This window comes from Podarcis pityusensis (assembly GCF_964106645.2).
Source record: "Podarcis pityusensis genome assembly, chromosome: 4".
NCBI classification, from domain to species: domain Eukaryota; kingdom Metazoa; phylum Chordata; class Lepidosauria; order Squamata; family Lacertidae; genus Podarcis; species Podarcis pityusensis.
The window spans coordinates 7,154,288-7,170,857 of NC_138027.1; the positions used below are offsets into that span (position 1 = coordinate 7,154,288).

The window sequence follows — 16,570 nt, forward strand, 5'->3', positions numbered from 1 at the left end:
TTTGGTGCAGTGAATAGCAACTTTTATTATTCTTAAATAGCTTTTATTCCCCCCCCCCACCAAAAAATATACATAACTATTAGTGCTTTAAACAACACTTTACAGAACCAAACTGCAAACTGACACGGGAGAAACCCAGACACTGAAATGTGTGGTGTGCGAAGCGATCTTAAGCGAGGTCTTGCTTGTGCTGTGGATAGTGAGGGGCTCCAGACACCCCCATTTCCCAGCCGAGGACTGCAGGGGCCTGAAGGGCACCCCCCTCCCGGCAGCGGCTAGCAGCTTCACTGACCCCTCGGCTGCTGCACTCTCACCGACGAGAGATATTTTGGTGCTTAGGTACAGCTCACTTCCCAGAAAATCCAGAGGTGAAGTGTGCATGGATTTATTCCGGGCTGTTTTCTTTTTAAAAGAGGCGCAATCTGTGAACATGACAGTGTACCCAAGTACAAAAATACCTGATTCTCGTTTGAAATGGCCTTTAACTAATGAGCAAGGCCTGACAGGCCCAGGCCAAAGCCCCTCAGAAAAGGCAGAACTACACACAAGCAGCTCGTTCCATGATTCTTTGCACATTGCACAAACCGCACTGCATCCCACAAGGCAGAAATAATGCCCACCCCCGGGTGTTAAAGCATATTGGGGAGGGAGTCTTTCCCCACTCTGACTAATCTGCTGAAGAGTCACCCACAGAGAATCACGTAAACCATATTTATTACGCAGGGTAACGAAACGGGGCAGTATTCAGACTTTTTGAATTCGTGCAAGGATGTTTCCTCTCCCCTGCCGCAATGCTCTGTGCGCCATCCCCAAAACTGTGCCAGAGATTTAGGGGGCGTGTGCGGAAGGGGGGGGGGAGAGAGGGGAATGTTCCATCATGCGGGAAGAAGTTGTTCCCGTGGAATACAACCCAGAGAGATTTAAAGTAAAACATTTAGCCTTGGCTACAGGGTACCTCCGATTTGCATCTGAGCAGCTGGAAGTCTAAATGTCTTGCTTTGCAGCGTTCTCACATTCTGCTTTGTCAGTTGGTGCAATGTGTGCTTATGGAATCCTGGAACTAGATGCAACCTGCAGTTCTGCCTCCAGAATGTGAGAACGGCCCCAAGAGAACTTTTGAGCTACTACAATGAACGGGAGCAGAAGCAGAACGGGAGTGTGCGCCCTGGTGAATGCTCACCTCCTAGGGATGCACAGCAGGACCACAAGCGATGCTCCCAGACCCCACTTCCATCTTTGATAAGAAGCCTCCCACTTAGGATCCCTGCATTGCACTAGATGACTCCCTTCCAACTCTACAATTCTGGGATTCTAGGAGTAGTGTCAACCGGTAGGGCACAAGGCAGGGAGCTGAACAGTAGGTGGCGCCAGAGCAGAGATCACATCTTCCCCATCTTCCTTGCTGAGTTCAAAGCTGAGACTATGGAGGGGGAAGGAAGTTGGCTGGCAGTGCAACCCCCTGGAATGGTTGTAATAAAGAAAGCAAGCAGCGGGGGCTGGCAGAGTGTAGTCTGAGGTTGGTGGGCAATGTTCCCTGTGCCCAAAGGAACCAGCCACCGCTGTGGTCTCTGTAATGTTGCTGCGGCTAAGTGTGCAGAGTTCCTACAGTCAGCCCCCTCGCCCGTTTGGACTGTTTTAATGACAGTAATGTTATCGATCCATAGTGAGGGGAGATTTATTTTTCTTTAATTTTGTATGCTGCTTGGGGAATTTCTGGGGCGGGGGTGGTGGAATGGTCAATAAATAACTTTGGAAAGGAAATAAACAGTCAAAAATAAAAAGCAGAGAGGCTGCATATTTGCGTTGTTAGCTGTGAAGTGCAATCGGTTGTGGTTTGGTCACATAATTGTGCTTTCAAGTTGCAGAGAGGGAAAGTTCTGAAACGGCCAAGAAAAAAAGATTGCTGCAATTTTAGTATTGTGGCACTTGGGAGAGCTTGCATCTACTGCTTCTCACCTGTTTTTATTTTAAGCATTTGCTCAAGGGCTGGGCCTTGTGGCTAGCAGCCTCACAAAATCTACCTTTCACTTGCTAAAACACAAGCAATGCATTTCTGCCAATCAGCCTTGCCAGGCTATTGCTCTAGGGCAGGGTGTTATTAGGGGCAACCTGGGGGGGTCTCTGACGCTGTTCCTTCTCAGCACTCCTCTATAGCACCTCTGCACACGCAGATTGCAGCTTTTAAACTATTGCTTCCGAGTTTTCCATGCTCAGGCTGGGCAACCATCTGGCGGGGTGACCTGGAAAAAATTCACGCCAAATGGGCAAAGGGCGTGAGGAGAGTCCTGCTGCGATTCCAGCAGGGACCAGATGACCCTTCCAACTCTCTTATGATTCTAGGGATCAGGCCAAAGGCTTGTCTAGCCGGCACCTCGGTCTCACAGCGGCCAAGAAGATGGCCCGATGGGAAAGCAGCCCACAAGCAACTGGCGTTCGGAGCAGAGCTTAAGCACAGCCTTATCCTCCATGCGTTTGCCTGGTCCCCTTTCAAAGCCAAGCTGTGGCCAGCCATCGCTGGCTCCTGTGGCAAGGAGTTCCACAGTCTTAACTGCGTGCATAGTGGTTTACACTTCTATAAACCAAAAAGCACAAACCCACCACTGTAACCTGCAAAAACAACAGACATATCGGGGACACCAGCCCCCTTTGAACTCAGTGGGACGCTTCCACGGACTAGACTTCTTTGCATGAAAAGCTTATGCCATAATAAATTGGGCAGTTTTCAAAAGCGTCCTATGACTCTTTATTAGGAAGCTAGGAAGTCCGCCTCCTACGGAGCCAGACCTTTGGTTCATTGAGCTCAGTGCTGCCTACACGGGCAGGCAGCAGCCCTGCTGGATTTATGGCAGAAACCGGAACTGAACCAGGGACCTTCTGAGCTACAGCTGCTCTGTTGCCAGGCGTCTTAAAAATGGCTGCCATCCCAGAAATCAGCCAGAGTCCCAAGGCTGTGATCCCGGTGAGATCAGCCACAAAATCTCCAAGTGTCTGGGAGAGATGGCAACCCACCTTTACAACAACCAGCCCCCCAGGAGCTCGTTTCACCGGAATAAATAAGGTCAAGCTGACACCTGTAACCTGGAGGTTCGTGGCTTCCTTCCCCGCAGGGCTCTGTGCCTCGGAGGAGCAGTAAATCAACAGGTGCAGCCGCTCCCCATTGTTGCGGAAAGGCTTCACCTGTTGAATTTCGGCCTGCTGTGGAAGCGTCAAAATGCAGAGGGGGCCCTTGCCAGAAAGAACAGTGGGAAAAGTTTGTAGCTGCTGGGTACTGGAGTGGTGTGTGTGTAATCTGCCCTTTTCCACAAGCGCCCTAGTGCAGCTGGGAAATCACCCGCAATTTCCAGGGTGCCAGCAAAAACAACACAAAACCGAGGTGTTGTTTGGGGAGGCAGGAAAACATAGCAGGCAGCTACACCCCCAAAATACACGAAGACCGATTTGAGTAAGCCGAGTTGGAGGATGCCTAGCAAAGAGAAACACGGAGGGAAGGTGCAGCAGCGCAGAAAGCAGCTCTTGTGATTGACGGCAGAAGCAAATATCACCCGGAGTCGACATCAGGTGTGGGCAGATAACCAGGCTGGTGGAATCCATTTCTGATTCTATTTGCTAGCTATGGTTTGTTAGAGCAGAGACAAACTGGGGGCTTGGGTGGGCGGGGCCAAGTGCAAAATGGCAGCTCAGGGGGTGGGGCTAGGTGAAGAATGGCGGCTGGGACTGGGCGGGGCCTACTGCCTACCATACCCCGCTGGGCTTACCTGTAGATCAGGGATGCTAATGGCCTCCTTGTGATGAAAGAAGCCTTTCTGGTGCTAACTCTTTTGTTAAGACGATTTAGTGATAAGGGACGGCCGCCGGCCTCCTGCAAACGGCCCAGAGATTTTCGGGGGGGATCCCGATTTTGCTTCTGCCCACCCCTGACTCCCCCCTACAAAGCAGCTCCCCCTTTGGCCCTCCCTCTCCGGTAGGGAATCGCAGCGGCGTCTTAGCTGAGCGTCTGGGCTGGGGCTGCGAAAGGGGGGGTCAGAACCAACAGGGCATCCACATGAACGAGCCCAGTGCGGCCCCCGAGGCGGCCCCCGCCAGCAGGCCCAAGGCCATCTGGTCTCCGGAGACGCGGTACGGATCCTCGCGGAAAATGACGTGGGTCGTTCCAGGTGCTGCGGAGAGAGGAAAAGGAACAGATGCAGTAAGCGATGTACGCGGGAAACACGGCCTGTGACGGATTTACGTATAAGCTAAACCATGGGTAGGCAAGCTAAGGCCCGGGGGATGGATCCGGCCCAATTGCCTTCTAAATCCAGCCCATGGACTGTCCGGGAATATAACACCGGTCTTGAAAGACCTACACTGGCTCCCAGTACGTTTCCGAGCACAATTCAAAGTGTTGGCGCTGACCTTGAAAGCCCTAAATGGCCTCAGCCCAGTAGACCTGAAGGAGCGTCTCCACCTCCATCGTTCAGCCCGGACACTGAGGTCCAGCTCCGAGGGCCTTCTGGCGGTTCCCTCAGCGCGAGAAGCCAAGTTACAGGGAACCAGGCAGAGGGCCTTCTCGGTGGTGGCGCCCGCCCTGTGGAACGCCCTCCCACCAGATGTCAAAGAGAAAAATAACTACCAAACTTTTAGAAGACATCTGAAGGCAGCCCTGTTTAGGGAAGCTTTTAATGTTTAATAGGTTATTGTATTTTAGTGTTTTGTTAGAAGCTGCCCAGAGTGGCTGGGGAACCCCAGCCAGATGGGCGGGGTATAAATAATAAATTATTATTATTATTATTATTATTATAAATTATTAGTGTGTTTTTACATGAGTAGAATGTGTGTTTTTATTTAAAATGCATCTCTGGGTTATTCGTGGAGCATAGGAATTCGTTCATCCCCCCCCCCGAAAATATAGTCCTGCCCCCCACAAGGTCTGAGGGACAGTGGACCAGCCCACTGCTGAAAAAGTTTGCTGACCCCTGAGCTAAATAAACAAGCTATAGCTTAGGGCCCCATTCTTTTGGGGGGCCCCAAAAAAATGTAAACGGAAAAAACCCCACTGAGTGCACATTTCCAAAATAGAAGATAAAAAACAAATAAAATAAAACCTACATGCAGCAATCAGAAGGCTTTTCAATGTTTTGTGAAATTTTGGTTGGTAATGCCTGACTTTTGAAAAATGCAGTCTCTTCTGCTTTTCGTGCAATGCAGAGAAATTCGCACCCGGCGCCACCAGAGGTCACCCTACACTTCAGGATGTTCCTAAGCCAGCAACGGTTACATCAGGGCTGCCCAAACTTTTTGCATAGAGGGCCGGATTTGAACATGATTGAATAAGGATTGAAGTTGCTGAGCTTTTTTTTTTAGGATTTAACCCCAAAGTTGCTGAGCTTTTTGTTTGGATTTAACTCCAAAGTTGCTGAGCTTTTTTTAGGATTTTAGCTCAGGACATATACTGCCACGGAGGCCGGATTAAATCAGCCGGTGGAAATTATACCAATTATTTTTTCCAAGTAAATTTTTATTATTTTCTTTAAGTATTCTTTTTCCAACAATCCTTATTATTACAATATATTCCCTTTGACTCTGCCGACTCTTGACTTCCCTCCCTCCCTGCAGTTGGTATACTTATCACATTCTTATCGCATATGTTATTCTTATATCGCTACTATTTTACATTGAAGGTATTATTCCAGTCCTGCTAGTGTCTTTAAGTTTTTACAGTTCTCCTTTAAGTATTTGATAAATTTACTCCAGTTGTTTTTGTATCTCTGGTCTTCTTGGTCCCGGATCCTCCCTGTCAATTTGGCAAGTTCCGCAAAATCTGTCATCTTCACCTGACCATCCTTTCAGTTCTGGATGTTCTGCATCTTGCAGTACATTGCGTGGTGAAACTACGGAACTCCCTTCCACAAGAGGCAGTGATGGCTAATAACTTGCATTAGACGAATGCGCGGAGGGGAGGGCAGTTGAGGCTCTGGTCCATCTCCACTGTCAGAGGCAGCAGACTTGCAGGGAGAATTTGGACCCGGCCTGGAAAGGGGTAAGTAAGCTGGTCTGGCTTTTGAGGACAAGGATGTTTAAGCTCAAATGAAAAGTTGATGTGAAAGGAGATGGCTCAGTAAGAGCGTGAGACTCTCAATTTCAGGGTTGCGGGTGCGAGCCCCACATTGGGTAAAATATTTCTGCACTGCAGGGGTTAACAATAGATGATCCTTTTGGTTCCCTTCCAGCGCTACAGTTTAATGATTTTATTATTTATACCCCCCTCCCCCCACCTCCAATAAGGACTCAAGGTAGCTTACAGATAAAAATACGAACAGCTGAAAACATGGCGGGCGGGTGAGAGAATCATTAAGAAACAATTAGACAGACAGACAGACAGACAGACAGAGATGATACATAGATGGAGCAGTTTTAATTCTATATCATCTAGCAATCATCTATCTATCTTTCTATCATCTATCTATCTATCATATTCAATAAGAAACAATTGGAGATAGATGGATTGACCAATGATAGATCGATAGATGGATGATAGTGCAGTTTTAATTATCATCTATCTCTAATTGTTTCTTATTGATTATGATAGATAGAGAGATATAGATGATACATAGATGATAGTGCAGTTTTAATTCTATATCATCTATCATCCATCTATCTATCATCTATCTATCTATCTATCATAATCAATAAGAAACAATTAGAGATAGACAGATGATAGTGTAGTTTTAATTATATCATCTATCTATCATCTATCATCCATCTATCTATCTATCTATCTATCTATCTATCTATCTATCTATCATCTATCTATCTATCATCTATCATCTATCTATCTATCTATCTATCTATTGATTATGATAATAAGAAACAATTAGAGATAGACAGATGATAGTGTAGTTTTAATTATATCATCTATCTATCTATCTATCTATCATCTATCATCTATCATCTATCTATCTATCTATCTATCTATTGATTATGATAATAAGAAACAATTAGAGATAGACAGATGATAGTGTAGTTTTAATTATATCATCTATCTATCTATCTATCTATCAATCAATCAATCAATCCATCTATCTATAATTGTTTCTTACTGATTATGATAGATAGATAGATAGATGATCTATCTATCATCTATCTATCTATCTATCTATCTATCTATCTATCTATATCTATCATCTATCATCTATCTATCTATCATCTATCTATCTATATCTATCTATCTATCTATCTATCTATCTATCTATCATCTATCTATCTATCTATCTATCTATCTATCTATCTATCATCTATCTATCTATCTATCTATCTATCTATCTATCATCTATCATCTATCTGTCTATCTATCATCTATCTATCTATCTATCTATCTATCTATCTATCTATCATCTCTAATGCAAATAATCACAATCACAGCGTGGCACAAGCCCTTTCATAAAAGCAATCAGTTCCCTAAACCCTGTTTCAACAAGAAAAGTCTTAATCTGCTGGCCGAAAGACAGCAAGCAGGGAGACAGTCTGGCCCTGAACACCCGGAGTCTTGCACGGCTGGGAGACTGGGCTGGTGTGCAACAACAGCCTCGAAGCGTCGCATCTGCGACACCCATCGCCGCATCCCGTCTGCCCAGCTGAAATGTTTGGCCCTCTGCTGCAGCGCCCAAAACGTCACAAAGAGGCCCATCGCCACCCAGCCTTGCGGGGGGGGGGGCCCTGAAAAGAGCCCTCAGCTGAGCAAACCTGAACTGGCCTGGGGGGGGGGAGGTGAAAAGGGACGTTGATGGATGAACACATACCTCCGTACTGGTTGCCGTAGTAATCGGAGCTGACGTACATCGCCTGGTGGGAGTCGAGGGGAACCGTCTGGTAATAGTCGTCGTACGGGTCGTACAGGTGCACCTGGAGAAAGCGAGAAACGAGAACATTTGCAGCCAGAGCTTAAAAACCTGAGCTGGAAACTGGGGTGGGAGGGCAGCTCCCCATAGCAACCGCCCTCTGCACCCAGATTGGCTCAAAGTGCCCCTGGCATTTTGAGGTGCCTTGGGTGGCAGCCGGAAACTGGGCCTTCATGGTGGTGGCCCCTCATCTGTGGAATTCCCTGCTCAGGGAGGCCTGCCTGGTCCTTCTCTTGCGTATGCCAGCGGAAACCCATTTTCATTCTGATTTTTTTAACTGGTTGGGTCTGCTGCTCGTTTCCCTTTGCTAAGTTGTTGATGGAGCAGCTATGCGGGGGGGGGGGGAGCCAATGCAATTCTGGGCTGCATCAATAGGAGTATAGCATCTAGATCAAGGGAAGTAATAGTGCCACTGTATTCTGCTCTGGTCAGACCTCACCTGGAGTACTGTGTCCAGTTCTGGGCACCACAGTTCAAGAAGGACACTGACAAACTGGAACGTGTCCAGAGGAGGGCAACCAAAATGGTCAAAGGCCTGGAAACGATGCCTTATGAGGAACGGCTAAGGGAGCTGGGCATGTTTAGCCGGGAGAAGAGGAGGTTAAGGGGTGATATGATAGCCGTGTTCAAATATATAAAAGGATGTCACATAGAGGAGGGAGAAAGGTTGTTTTCTGCTGCTCCAGAGAAGCGGACACGGAGCAATGGATCCAAACTACAAGAAAGAAGATTCCACCTAAACATTAGGAAGAACTTCCTGACAGTAAGAGCTGTTTGACAGTGGAATTTGCTGCCAAGGAGTGTGGTGGAGTCTCCTTCTTTGGAGGTCTTTAAGCAGAGGCTTGACAACCATATGTCAGGAGTGCTCTGATGGTGTTTCCTGCTTGGCAGGGGGTTGGACTCGATGGCCCTTGTGGTCTCTTCCAACTCTATGATTCTATGATTCTATGAAAGAACATGGATTTGAAGGGAAGACCTCCTGCAAGATGTGAACACAGCTGGCAGCTGTGAAGGAGAGATGCTCACCCAGACCCCAAAGGAGAGAGGGGCAGCAGTCTGTTGACGGAGGGGAGCAATGCAGAAAACAGGGGGAGGGCCTTTCCCATCCAGATCCTGTGGCATCAGAGCCATCGATCGCCAGCCTGATTGCGCTTATTGATCTGTGTGGCTGGCCAGACCGGGAAATTGGGGGAAGGCACGGCTAAAAATAGAGTTGCCTCAGCGGGAGAGGAATCGAGCAGCGCGGCTCCAGAGCAAAGCCACTTGGAGCAGGAAGACGTGGCAACCAGGCGACTGGCGAATCGGTTTAATGTGCGAATTACTCTCTCCTGCCACGTGCCCCTTCCGACGGCATGGGAACAGCGCCAGATTCACGTATAAGCTAAACAAGCTATAGCTTAGGGCCCCACTCTCTTGGGGGCCCCCCAAAAAAATTAAAGAAAAAAACAACTGGATGTACATTTCCAAAATGCAAAAGATAAAAAACAAATAAAATAAAACCTACATGCAGCAACAGTGTTTTGTGTTGTGTAGGCTCCTTTGATGTAAGTCATGGGCCCCCCCGATAGCCTGCTCCCTAAAATATCACCAGTTTGCTCCTTACTATATATAGGGTGCCTACAGTCTGCTATTTATAATTATTAGTAGTTTGCATGATATATTTACACCTATTATTATTTCACGTTATACAGTGGTGCCTCGCAAGACGAAATTAATCCGTTCCGCGAGTCTCTTCGTCTTGCGGTTTTTTCGTCTTGCGAAGCACGGCTATTAGCGGCTTAGCGGCTATTAGCGGCTTAGCGGCTATTAACGGCTTAGCGGCTTAGTGGCTATTAACGGCTTAGCGGCTTTAAGAAAAAGGAAACAAACTCGCAAGAACTCGCAAGACGTTTCGTCTTGCGAAGCAAGCCCATAGGGAAATTCGTCTTGCAGAACGACTCAAAAAACGGAAAACTCTTTCGTCTAGCGAGTTTTTCGTCTTGCGAGGCATTCGTCTTGCGGGGCACCACTGTAGCAAGTTTCTAGAGGCTAGATTATAAGTCTTTGTAAATTGTGTTTCTAAAGGAACTTTTGTTATTGCCAAATGCCAATGTGTTTGCATTATTAAGTTTGCTATGAATAAAAAAGTTTATGAATAAAAAAATCATTTTAAGTTAGAGCTTAATAATAATTTAACTATTAATATACTTCTTAATTGTATTTAACTTTTGATATACTCGTGGACGCGGGTGGCGGTGTGGTCTAAATCACTGAGCCTAGGGCTTGCCGATCGGGAGGTTGGCGGTTCGAATCCCCGCGACAGGGTGAGCTCCCGTTGCTTAATCCAAGCTTCTGCTAACCTAGCAGTTCGAAAGCACGCCAGTGCGAGTAGATAAATAGGTACCACTCCAGCGGGAAGGTAAACAGTGTTTCCGTGCGCTGCTCTGGTTCACCAGAAGCGGCTTAGTCATGCTGGCCACATGACCTGGAAAAACTGTCTGCGGACAAACGCCAGCTCCCTCGGCCTGTAAAGCGAGATGAGCGCCGCAACCCTAGAGTCGTCTGCGACTGGACTAAACTGTTAGGGGTCCTTTACCTTTTTTTATTGAAATACTTCTTCTTAATTGTATTTCAGTTCCACAACTACTTTGATAAAATACATATTTTGTTATGTGCAAATGGCTTTAGATACCTATTAGGTCCATAAATTTATTCAACACAATGGCCCATCTAGTCCAGCACTCTGTTCTTTTTCATTCTCCCGTATTTTCAGGGAAGCAATGAGAACTAGAAACCTGAAGAATCTCAGACTTGCAGGGCTCTTGCCCATAAGGAGCATTTAAAGGGGCAGGAACGGTTCACAATCAGGGCAGGAAACCGGACAAGGAATGCAAGGCAGACTCACCTGAGTCGCTTTGGCCTCCAGAATCGCTATCTTCCAAGCTCTGTCAAGAAAAAGAGAGAGGCCGCAATTAAAGCAAAGTGTCACCAGCAGAGATGGACAATTTAAAAAGTCCTTCCCCCTTTTTCCCAAGTTCCCCTCCCACCCAACTGCTGCAAAAAGAAACCATGGGAAATATGAATAACACTTGCAGTTCTATTACTGGATTTTGATTGTGTTTAAATTAGGAGTACCTTTTGCAGTTATCTGCCGAATTTTTTGCCCTATAGGACGCACTTTTCCCCCTCCAAAAATGAAGGGGAAATGTGTGTGCGTCCTATGGGGCGAATGCAGGCTTTCACTGAAGCTTGGAGAGCGAGAGGGGTCGGTGCGCACCGACCCCTCTTGCTCTCCAGGCTTCAGGAAGCTATCCGCAAGCCGTGGGAGCCCGGCGTGAAGTTGCACAGCTCTCCCACGGCTTGCAGAGAGCTGCCTGCAGGCTTCGGGCTTCGCGCAGCTCTCAGCAAGCCGTGGGAGAGCTGCGCGACTTCGGGCAGATATCAGCAAGCCTGGGGAGACTGGCGCGACTTCCCACCGGGCTCCCTAGGCTTGTGGATAGCAGCCTGTTCTGGGGTCGGGGGAAGCTCGGGCCTGGGGGGAAAATAATTTTTTTTTCTTTATTTCCTCCCCCCCCCCAAAAAAAACTAGGTGCGCCCTATGGGCCGGTGCGCCCTATGGGGCGAAAAATATGGTACTTCATTTTTTAATAAATTTTATTTTCACATTTTGCAGAATACATCAGACATTCTTTTTACACATTTAATTTTGCTATCAACTTCCCTCCTTCGGCAGTTACATAAGCTGTCTCTTCTTTTTCCTGCACCTCCAACATCAAAACCTAACTATAATTCATCTCTTGTAGTCGCCATTACAACATGGCCCTTTGCACGTGTTTACAGTGGTTCTGCTAATGTTTTAAGTGGTTTGCAATAGTTCTTTAAATATTCAATAACCAAACCCCCACTCTTGCTTTTGTTTTAATTTTTAAAAAAATTATCTTCTTGATTTCTTAATCTTCCCGTAAGTTTCGCCATTTCTGCGAAACCTTTGCTGCTGGTCCTCTGTATTTGGGGCAGATTCTTCTTTCCACTTTTTGGGCAAACACCATTCGAGCTGCTGTGGTGGAGCTATTAATTTGTGTGTGTCTTTGTGTGTGTGCGCACATATAGTACAGACACACAAACGCGTTATCTTTGTCCCTATTGAACGAGGCCATCTGGGCAGAGAGAGAGAGAGCCTGGCTACAGCTACCTGTGCTCAGGTAACTTCAACACCAGTTGTTGCACTCCAGAAACCATCAGCCTCAGCTAGCAAGACTGAGGTGAGGGATGATGGGAGTTGTAGTTCAGCAACACTCAGTGGTCCACAGGACCCCTCCCTTTGATAATACTGTGCAGCCCAGGGATGGGATACAAATGGAATGCCCTGAAGATGTTGTGGCATCACAACTCCCATCATCCCTCACTGTTGGACCTGCTGCCTGGGCCACATGGGATTCGGAGTCTACCAACAAAATCTGGAGGGTGGTTACTGCTGGCAACAGCCCAGCCTGTGTTGTACTCTGGGGAAGAAAAATGCAAATTTTGCAGCCCAAATATGCTGTGTGACTATATTCATGCTTGTGGCATGCAGTTATACAGTACTGTGGTACCTCAGGTTAAGAACTTAATTCGTTCCAGAGGTCCGTTGTTAACCTGAAACTGTTCTTAACCTGAGGTACCACTTTAGCTAATGGGGCCTCCTGCTGCCGCCGCACCGCCAGAGCACAATTTCTGTTCTCATCCTGAAGCAAAGTTCTTAACCTGAAGCACTATTTCTGGGTTAGCGGAGTCTGTAACCTGAAGCGTCTGTAACCTGAAGCGTATGCAACCTGAGGTACCACTGTACCCTCTTGCCACGACTCTCAGACCTGCTCATCTGCCTCCTCTTACTTCTGCATTTCCTCCTGACTTCTGAGCCTATTGTGGCTTCTGTAAAGGACTAGAAACTTGATTTCATGAGAAAACAAACGCTAACGGATGTTTCCAGGATGCTGGAACCCGATCTCAGCCTCCAAATTCTGAGCTTGCCTGGTGCAATTATTATGAACGCACACTCAGCCGCAAGCTATAGCTTCTCGTATTTGTGTGCCTGTGAAACATGGACCACTTATAAACGCCATCTCCAACTCCTCAAAAGATTCCATCAATGGTGTCTCCGAAATTTTACACATCACTTGGGAAGACAGGCGAACTAATGCCAGTGTACTGGAAGAGGCAAAGATCACCAGTGTCGAAGCAATGATTCTTCAACTTCGTTGGACTGGTCATGTTGTGCGGATGCCTGATGATCGTCTGCCAAAGCAACTACTCTATTCCGAACTTAAAAATGGAAAGCGTAATGCTGGTGGTCAACCAAAGAGGTTTAAAGACTGTCTCAAGGCAAATCTTTAAAAATGTACTATAAACACTGACAACTGGGAAACACTGGCCTGCGAACGCTCCAGTTGGAGAATAGCCTTTACCAAAGGTGTCGTGGGCTTTGAAGACACTCAAACTCAGGACGCAAGGGAGAAACGTGCGAAGAGGAAGGCACGCTTGGCAAATCCACACCATGATCAACTCCCGCCAGAAACCAATGTCCCCACTGTGGAAGGACATGTGGATCCAGAATTGGCCTCCACAGTCACTTACGGACCCATTGTTAAAACTGTGCTTATGGAAGACAAGCTTACTTGCTACAAGGGATTGCTAAAGAAGCTTCTCATAAGAAGTTTGTGCCTATAACTTCTGCAGACCCGCAGATCACAATGAGCGCATTTTTTCGCAAAGGCAAATTGCGACCTTCACCCACCCGGGTGACTCTGTCCCATGCTCTGCCTGGAATGTGCAGGTCCAGCAGCCGCACCCACGACTTTCAGGGTATTCAGGACTTCTCCATTTCCCCCTCTGCTGGGAGGAAGGCGCACATACAGAAATTCCAGGCAGAAATTCAGAGTCCCTCCCGCGTGGCTGCATGGGCTCTGCAGATGTGGGAGACACAAAAGGAGGCCTGTTTTCCTTCCGCTTGCCCAGCTTAGAGCAGAAAAGCAGCCGTTCGGCCCAGCAGCAAGAAATAGAGTAGCCTCCATAGCTGTTTTTGCAAACCTGACGCCCTTCGGATGTTCTGCATTACAGACCGCCCTCTTTCGCTGTCTGAGGCGAAACAGGAAGGTGCTGCCTTCTCGGTGGTGGCGCCCGCCCTGTGGAACGCCCTCTGATCAGATGTTAAGGAAATAAACAACCGTTTGACTTTTAGAAGACATCTGAAGGCAGCCCTGTTCAGGGAAGCTTTTAATGTTTGATGTTTTATCGTGTTTTTAATGTTCTGTTGGGAGTCGCCCAGAGTGGCTGGGGAAACCCAGCCAGATGGGCAGGGTGTTGTTGTTGTTTAGTCGTTTAGTCGTGTCCGTCTCTTCCTGACCCCCTGGACCAGAGCACGCCAGGCACTTCTGTCTTCCACTGCCTCCAGCAGTTTGGTCAAACTCATGCTGGTCGCTTCGAGAACACTGTCCAACCATCTCGTCCTCTGTCGTCCCCTTCTCCTTGTGCCCTCCATCTTTCCCAACATCAGGGTCTTTTCCAGGGAGTCTTCTCTTCTCATGAGGGGGCCAAAGTATTGGAGCCTCAGCTTCAGGATCTGTCCTTCCAATGAGCACTCAGGGCTGATTTCCTTCAGAATGGGTAGGTTTAATCTTCTTGCAGTCCATGGGACTCTCAAGAATCTCCTCCAGCACCATAATTCAAAAGCATCAATTCTTCAGCGCTTAGTCTTCTTTATGGTCCAGCTCTCACTTCCATACATCACTACTGGGAAAACCATAGCTTTTACTATGCGGACCTTTGTTGGCAAGGTGATGTCTCTGCTTTTTAAGATGCTATCTAGGTTTGTCATCGCTTTACTCCCAAGAAGCAGGCGTCTTTTAATTTCGTGACTGCTGTCACCATCTGCAGTGATCATGGAGCCCAAGTAAGTAAAAACTCTCACTGCCTCCATTTCTTCCCCTTCTATTTGCCAGGAGGTGATGGGCCCAGTGGCCATGATCTTCGTTTTTTTGATGTTGAGCTTCAGACCATATTTTGCACTCTCCTCTTTCACCCTCATTAAAAGGTTATTTAATTCCTCCTCACTTTAGCGGGGTATAAATAATAAACTTATTACTATTATTATTATTGCAGTAGAGTTGCCAGACATAGCTGGGATTTGGCCATCGGAAACTGCGTCTGGGTGAAAATCACTGTAATGTCCGGGAAAATCAGGATGTGGCAATCCATGTCAGTAGTGTAGATTTTGGCGAATTTTCTCCTTCTTCTTCTTCTTCTTCTTCTTCTTCTTCTTCTTCTTCTTCTTCTCCAACAACTTTGGCCCCAAACTATTGTTTTTTCCTCCTGATTTTGTGAAAGTTCAACAACTTTTGTGTGCCGATTTTCACTTTTTGAAATATGGCAACCCCACCTTGCAGGCTGCCCACTCCATACCCTACTGGCAGGCTTTCCGGTTCTGTTAAGTTCTCATGAGAGTCTTGCAAGACCTTGCAGAGGCCTCTGAGCGACTGGACGGCCATCTGTCATGGATGCCTTAGTTGAGATTCCTGCATTGCCAGGGGCTGGACTAGAGAACCTCTGGGGTCCCTTCCAACGCTACTGTTCTATTATTTTCTATAAAAAAATGTCCAGTAGCGCTTTAGAGACCAACTACCGTATTTTTCGCACCATAGGACGCACTGGACAATAGGACGCACCTTGTTTTAGAGGGGGGAGAACAAGAAAAAAACAATTCTCCCCCTCTCTGCCCAGCGCCCCTTCAGCGAAGCGGCAGGAGGCGCTGCGCAGAGAGGGGGAGAATTTTCCCCCTCTTGTTTTCCCGCTCTAAAACAAGGTGCCGTTTAAGGTGCGTTCAGGCGGCTACCTTGGAAGCCTGGAGAGCGAGAGGGGTCGGTGTGCACTGACCCCTCTCGCTCTCCAGGCTTCAGGTTCCTTTCGACCTGCTCTTTGGGGCTGGCGGGGGGAAGCCCTCCACCAGCCCCAAAGAGCAGGTCAGGGAGCAGCGGAAAGGCGCAGCGGAGAGGCTCCTGCCATAGCCGCGCGTCACCTCTCCAGCCAGGAGAGGGTCGTGGGGCTATGGCGTCTTCGCTCCATAGGATGCACACACATTTCCCCTTCATTTTTGAAGGGGAAAAGTGCGTCCTATAGGGCGAAAAATACGGTAAGTTTGTTCTGAGTATAAGCTTTCGTGTGCAAGCACACTTCTTCAGATACCCAGAACAAACTTAGTTGGTCTGTATGGTGCTACTGGACAATGTTTTAATTTATTTCGACTGCGTCAGACCAACACGGCTACCTACCTGAATCTAGTTCTATGATTCTGTGCCACTAGACTTCACCCTGATGACTCCACCTGGTGACTACTCTAGAGGAGTCATCGAGGCTGCAGCTCCTGGCCGGGGATTTTTCTTTTCTTTTCTTTTTTTTAATACATTTTTATTGGGTTTTTTTTAACATATCATTTCCAACAATCATATAACATAACTTCTTAACTTATACAATATTTTAGACTTCCGTCAACACCTCTGATTTTCCGTTCTTTATCACTTATTCTGCATTTCTTAATTTCTCTATTACTCTTAATTATCATTATTTACTTTTACTCTTGCTAGAAGCTCGGCCTTGCCCTCACCAGTTCTGGAAGGCTCCTATAGAAGGGTCCTGTACGCACAGATACTTTGCACCTGTCCATTAGGGGAAATAGGAAGCCT

General features: G+C 47.2%; 1 protein-coding gene across 4 annotated transcripts in view; it reads right to left on the reverse strand.

Moving 5' to 3' along the window:
* Positions 1-50: 50 nt before the first annotated feature.
* The window catches only part of PLEKHB1 (pleckstrin homology domain containing B1), a 46,660-nt gene continuing 30,140 nt past the window's right edge, over positions 51-16,570 (reverse strand). For 3 of the 4 annotated variants that reach the window (XM_081002475.1, XM_081002476.1, XM_081002477.1), the window contains exons 5-7: positions 10,762-10,801; positions 7,779-7,881; positions 51-4,157 (exon numbers count right to left, since the gene is read on the reverse strand). In XM_081002475.1, the coding sequence (XP_080858601.1) occupies positions 4,021-4,157; positions 7,779-7,881; positions 10,762-10,801 (280 nt within the window). In that variant the 3' untranslated portion in view covers positions 51-4,020. The remainder of the gene's footprint in view (positions 4,158-7,778; positions 7,882-10,761; positions 10,802-16,570) is intronic. The other variant, XM_081002478.1, reaches the window with a different exon arrangement.